At 44.8% G+C, this 6,583-nt stretch overlaps 1 protein-coding gene across 2 annotated transcripts; it reads left to right on the top strand.

Annotated features, from left to right (window-relative positions):
* The first annotated feature begins 1,151 nt into the window (after positions 1 to 1,151).
* LOC142887064 (SH3 and cysteine-rich domain-containing protein 3-like) lies at positions 1,152 to 6,103 on the top strand. Of its 2 annotated transcripts, XM_076024377.1 has the most exons (12): positions 1,153 to 1,276; positions 1,642 to 1,720; positions 2,864 to 3,020; positions 3,113 to 3,210; positions 3,320 to 3,401; positions 3,973 to 4,070; positions 4,166 to 4,226; positions 4,365 to 4,414; positions 4,499 to 4,602; positions 4,738 to 4,789; positions 5,471 to 5,608; positions 5,768 to 6,103. In XM_076024377.1, the coding sequence occupies exons 1-12, from the start codon at positions 1,260 to 1,262 to the stop codon at positions 5,864 to 5,866; spliced, it is 1,035 nt and encodes a 344-aa protein (XP_075880492.1). In that variant the 5' UTR covers positions 1,153 to 1,259; the 3' UTR covers positions 5,867 to 6,103. The 2 variants fall into 2 exon arrangements, with proteins under 2 accessions (XP_075880493.1, XP_075880492.1); XM_076024378.1 differs by lacking the exon at positions 5,471 to 5,608 and having other exon boundaries at positions 1,152 to 1,276.
* Positions 6,104 to 6,583: the final 480 nt, after the last annotated feature.

The raw sequence follows: 6,583 nt of genomic DNA, 5'->3' as shown, positions 1-6,583 counted from the left end.
TTATTGTGTCTTGTTTGAAGTTTTATCAGTAATTTTGGTGTCTTCACTTTGCACATAAAAACCTTGTTTTAAAATAGTTCTAAAGCCTTATGTTAGGTGTACATTTACATGGGTGGACATGGCATCAGCCTGGACTGAAAACATAGTTTGAAACACAAAATATAATTCAGGAATTCAGGAAAATGATCATTCAAATCCAATAATCCTCTATTTAAAATCCTCTATTTTACATCATAAGCAGAATCTTTGTATTTTCTCACTGGTAGAGAGTCCTATGTTTTAAAATGCTCAGCTGTCCCAACGAGTCATGTGAACACACAGATAAGTACCCAGGGCAGGGCTGGGCTGGGCAGGGCTGGGCAGGGCTGGGCTGGCCTGCAGGCATTACTCATTTGTGTGTTCCACCTGTTTGAGCCTCATTTGGAAAGCAGAGCTTGTTAAAGCAGAAGACGAAGAAGAAGAAGAAGGCTGCTGGAGGGAGCTCGGAGGAGTTTGGTGAAGTTCAGCACTGCGGAGAGCCCGCAGTGTTAACACAGTGCAGCTGACGAGCAAAGGCACAGTTTTGAGGGTAAGTTGGATGTTTGTTTGTTTTTAAATGTTGGAAGAAGGAAAAAAAAAAATCAATAAAATGCGACATGGCCTCCCTGCCTAGCACATTCTGGCCACTTTTGGGGCTCACGATGAGGAAGATGAACCACTGGGCCTGTAACTGAGTCTGGAGCGCAGCAACATGAGAAGGCTGAAGCCTCATAAACCCTCTAGAGGTGCATTTGCTAAATGTCTTTCACCAGGTTCCCAGCGACCTGTTTTACTGGGGATGAGCTCAAGTTGCGTCGCTGAAACATTCCTCTGCGTTCATCCCATCTGGATGTGACTGATGGCCAAAATAGCGGCGAGACCTGCAAATCAGGCGGCACGGCAGAATTCCTGTCTGAGGATCGATGCGAATGAATCTTAAAAGAAAAACTTGTCAATTATATCACTTTTTTCTTCCTTGACATAAAAAAAAACTACAGAATCAATACTACGAAACTTCTGTACTTATTTAATACTTGATCCTCCCCCCCCCCCCCCCTTCATCTAACGTGCAGTTGTTGAGTTGTTGTCCGTGCACATTCGTCCAAGCCCAGCAGCGTGATGATGGAGATGTTCTATTCTTGGATCACTGCAGGGATTTCTCTCTGGGAATCTCCCTCCCTCGAAGCAGCAGAGTGATCGTGTCTGGTGTCCACAGTGCTGCCTGCTGGCCGAGACTCATTATGGCCCACAATGACTTGTAAGTTCTGACGTGACAATAGAAGGAACTAAAAACACTTCAATTCATGTGCACGGTACAGGGAATCCCCCCCCCCCCACACACACACACACCTTGAAAGTTGTTTGATGGAAATATTTTGTCTTTTAAAGGGTTGCTAACTTCTTGTTTATGTCTGATATTGAAAACAACCCAACTGAATGGGAGGTGAATTTTTATGAGTGATTCTTAATGCAATATATGACAAATGCACCGGTTGTCCGAGTACTTTATTCCCCAACACAGTAGTGTAAATAATACACTGGGGATAATATGGTTAAAATCTCTCTTTTTTTTTTTGTGCACTCACTCCTCTGCTTACCAATGTGGTATTTGGTTGATGACAGGCTGGATGACAAGGACTCGGTGGATATTCATGACAACCCACCCATCCCTGATAACGTGCTCAAAGAGGACGACGACAAGGTGAGACGTCCGACATCAACAACGCGCCGCATCAGGAGCCGTCCGCAAACAAAGACACCCTCTGCCTTCTTCACAAAAAACACCGCAAACAAAGTGATTCACTGCGGAGGTTTCCATTCAAAAACGCAGCTGTTCAAAAACTTAACCGTCTCCAATATTCTTCAGATTCAATTCATATTGTAAGAATTCTCTTTGGGTTCGTTTGGGTTGCGACAATGCTCTCGGAGGCATTGCTGCAGGTTGGATTTGGGAACCCGGGCTGCTAAATAGTGTGATGTGTGAACTGTCGCTGGGATTATTGCTCATTGTGCAGTGAATCCACAGCCAGACGCCTCTAATCCTGCCAGTGAAAGAGCTGCTGTGTGTGTGTGTGTGTGTGTGTGTGTGTGTGTGTGTGTGTGTGTGTGTGTGTGTGTGTGTGTGTGTGTGTGTGTGTGTGTGTGTGTGTGTGTGTGTTCCTGTAAATAAGACCGGGTTAGGTTTTGGATAAACAAGGCTTTTCTTCATGGAGTGAGCAACTTGGACCAAAATTTTATTTTAATAATTAAAAATGGTTTAGTTTATTTTTGTTTTAGTCATGTTTATTTCTAACATGACATGAAATCAAACAATTCTACAGTTTAATTGGGAGAAAGGCGCAAAACGAAACAAAAACAGATGGCATTAAAAACGGTAGAGAAGAAGTAAAACATATATGCTCTAAAATAATAATTACATGTTGACTTCTGTGCCACTGCTACTCTTATAAAATATAGTATTTTCATTGATCTACTTTTTATATTTTATAAAAATAAATATTCTGTATACAAATATATGTACATGTACGCATTTCACAAAATACTGCCCACCTAATTAAAATAAGTATAACGCAACAAGTATCACAACAAAAAACTACACACAGTATACCTACATACGCACCAGCTCTTTATATTAAGACTCACTAACCCTAATCAGAAAATAAATAATCCAGAGGAAGAAAATTTACACCAATATCTAAAATTCTTAAAGAAATGCATGCAGCGATGTGGACAGACCTCAGTGACAGGCCAGTTGAGGTGTTGCACTCTGGGGTGTAACGGCAGTCCGGCAGAACCAGCCGCCTGCGTGTCCCTCTCACCCTCCACTTCGCTGCCTCCCCCCCAGGTCTTTTTCGTCTACGACGAGGAGGTGGAGGAGGAGCAGGGGGAGGAGCCGCCCGCCGCCGAGCCGGCCAAGCCCTTCAACGACAGGCCGCACAAGTTCAAGGACCACTACTGCAAGAAGCCCAAGTTCTGCGACGTCTGCGCCCGCATGATCGTTTGTGCGCTCCGCTCTATGTATCCCCTGATTGACAGGCCCCCCCCCTCCCTCCCCCAGCGTGATTCTGATTTGACTCCGTGCTCTGCTCCTCAGTGAACAACAAGTTTGCGCTGAGATGCAAGAACTGCAAAACCAGCATTCACCACCAGTGCCAGTCCTACGTGGAGTACCAGAGGTGTTTTGGTAAAATTGTGAGACATCTTCCGATACGTAACTCACGAACACACGATTACCTGAGTTTATGATAATTTCCTCCCTCTTTGCTGAGTGTGTTTGTGCTTGCCGTGTGTGTTTGTCCAGCCTCCGGGGTTCAGACGGGCCTACAGCTCTCCTCTGTACAGCAGTCAGCAGAATGCCACAGTGTCACAGCTGCTGCCCTTCTGTGAGTCCAGCACAGACTCACCAAACCCCCAACACACTGTCCTCACCTGGTCAGTTTGTTTTGTTTGTTTTAAAAAAAAAAAAACTCAACCAGCACATTGGTTGTGACCTCATTGTGCCTCTCAGTGATGCTTTGATTCTAGCACTGCCACTGGATCCCCAAGATTGCTACTCTCTGAAATCCCCTGTTTCCAATATTGTTCCTACTATTCCATAACTAGTAATGCACTTCTTTTCAGTTGCTCTGGAACCAGGAAGTGGTTGTGAGCCCATAACCGCTGCTAACAGGGTTGAATGGAAACTGCAGTAGTTGCTTATCAGCACTAGGTGGTATTTTCACATTTAAAAAAAAATGAATAAATAGTTGTTTTTCTGTGTTTGCTTCCGACTTTAGCTACACAGCTGTGGCGAGCACAGCAGCTAGCCACGGATGGCGCTAACGATGCCCCTCACGCTAACCGGAAAGCTCTGTAGTTATCTGACTGAACTCAATGGCCCACTTGAATTTGATGGAACGAAGGTTTGTCCAATCGTCCCTCTCCTTTCCGTTTCATTCCCACTTGAACTGGCAGCACAGTCCAACCGCACCGACCCCGTGTTTGAGACGCTACGCATCGGCGTCATCATGGCCAACAAGGAGCGCAAGAAGTCCTCCGAAGACAAGAAGAATGTTGGTGCCTCTCCCCGGGAAAGCTTTACTCATTCCTGACACCTGAAGCCACCAAGTGTGTGTCGGGTGATTGTCTTTTGTCTGCTTGTGTTCAGACACGGATGGAGGACGAGGAGGAGTCCCAGCCAAAGCAGGGGGATGATGGTGAGGAAGAAGGTAAGGGCGAGCTGGACGTTGAGCTGGGTGCTGCATCAGTGCTGGATCAGAAGTGATGCGCGTTCACAACAGCAGAAACTACCAGCCGTCCCTCACAAGTGTAATTGTGTCTTTTCGCGTTTGCCGCTTTGGCCCCAGGGGTCTCAGAAGGAGACGTAAGAGGAGACAAGGCTCCGGCGGACGACAAGGTCGGGAGAGAATTGGCGGGTGATGACGGTCACCAATGAGCGCTGATGCTCAGGGCCTGTTTGTTGTCGTGTTTGCGATGTCAGAGTAAGAGGCCTCAGCCGGGGAAGATCGGAGTGTTCAGTCAGTCCCACTACTATCTGGCCCTGTACCGCTTCAAAGCCATAGAGAAAGATGACCTGGATGTTCAGTAAGCTCCGCCTACATGTCCCTCCACTCATCTCTTGGATGTTTTTGTCATGATTCGCCTGCTCATAAGTCAGAGTTGTACCAAATGTTGCCTTCTTGTTTAATGTTACTACCACTCCTCCGCTTCTCTGCGAAGTGCCGGAGACCGAATCACAGTGATTGATGACTCCAACGAAGAGTGGTGGAGGGTGAGTCCTGCCATGTCCCTCCCATTACCAGGTCTTTGTTTTTCATCACGTACTCAAGTGCAGCAGCCTCACCACACGATGGGTTATCCCTCCCCCCCTCCCCCCCGAAAAATAGAGAAAAAAGAACTGCATCTTCAGAAAGAATGCCCATATTTAGCCCTCTGTTTGCAGCTGTCAGCAGCAACAGCATTATTTGTTTACGCCTTCCACGTGTTTGAAGAACAAGCCTTTATTAATCCCACATTGGGGGAATTTGGGGAGGGTTGTCATGAAGCGGTTTCAGAGGGGGCTAACCTGGGAGAGGTATCAGTGCCCTCTGTGACATCACAAAAGGCTGATTTCCAGAACTAAATTTTTTTTTTTTTACACACACTTTGAGAAGAGGAGCAAGAAAAAGAAGTTGTTTCACTGACTCATCGTTAGAAGACATTGGCACGGTGGATTCTGCAGAATGACGCCGTCATGTCTGTTGAGGCCATCACTTCATTTTTCCTTGAGGGGGAAAACCCTGTAACCTCTGCCAGTTACATTACACCATACATGCAGAAGAGGTTGTTTGGAGATCAGCTGACCAGGGTTACAGACAGCTCAACAGCAACCGGTTTAGTTCATTTATATTGATTTTTTTCCCCCACTGTGGGATGAAGTCCTCTTAAGAGGCTGTCTGCGCTGCGTCACCAGGGGAAGATCAGAGACAGGAGCGGCTTCCTACCTGCCAACTACATCATCCGAGTGCGAGCGGGAGAGACGGTTTATAAGGTCACGCGTTCCTTTGTGGGCAACAGAGAGATGGGCCAAATCACCCTGAAGAAAGACCAGGTATAAAACACACTCGCTCCAACGCCCCACCACTGTATATTTTTTTTTTGATGAAATTCATTGTGTGCACTTCCTTAATTGTCAGAAACAGGCTCTACGTTGACACACAAGTTCAATATGGGAGTTATTCAAGGGTTTTCCTATTGCATTTCTTCTCAGATTGTGGTGAAGAAAGGTGAGGAGGTGAACGGCTACCTGAAGGTCAGCACTGGACGGAAGATGGGCTTCTTCCCTGCAGATCTGCTGCAGGAGATCTGAGCGGGTCCAGCACCTGCACTTTCAACAAAAGCAGCAGCAGAAGCACATTTACCCGACATGAGGCTGCAACAGTGACTTTCTGACTTGACATTTAATTACGTTGCACATTGGGATGACAATGTTTTTTTTTTTTCCATGAATTTGATAGTCATGAAAAGCCTTTAATGTATGAAACTCACCCATTCATTGCAGTTGGCTTTTTCACAATTCATAATCAAGGGCTACGGTTTTATTTATTTGTTTATTTATTCATTTTTTGACAATTTTTCTGATTTCAATCGGCTTTTAAAAAAAAAAAAAAATAAAAAAAAATTGATTATTATTTTATTATCTCTTTTTGTTTTCATATGTTTTAGCTTTGGTTTGAAAAAAAAAAAAATTCAATTTCAACTTTATACCATTACTACCTAAATGAGGAGCTGCTTTTACTCTCTCTCTCTATATAAAGTTTTTTGCTTTTGGTTTGAATAAATATCATATTTAGATTATACAGACCTGTCTGTGTTTGTGTGCTGGTGCTGAGGTTTTTCCTTTTTTTTATTCTTCCTTTATTGGTGCACAGCATTTGTCAGGCCAAAAAAAAACAAAAAACATCAACTGGTAAATTAGGATTCAGTCCAGTGCCAGCCACCTTTTAAATCAAATCTAAGAATGGTGAGTTAAAGTGTTTGGGCTGAATTAACTGGCTTGAGCATCCACTGCATCAGTACAGCAGGT

Source organism: Nelusetta ayraudi, unplaced genomic scaffold, assembly GCF_046127955.1.
Source record: "Nelusetta ayraudi isolate G7.1 ecotype Tasmania unplaced genomic scaffold, CSIRO-AGI_Nayr_v1 ptg000017l, whole genome shotgun sequence".
Classification (NCBI taxonomy): Eukaryota; Metazoa; Chordata; class Actinopteri; order Tetraodontiformes; family Monacanthidae; genus Nelusetta; species Nelusetta ayraudi.
Note: the sequence above shows the minus strand (reverse complement) of the source record. Positions and strands in the feature narration are given on the sequence as shown.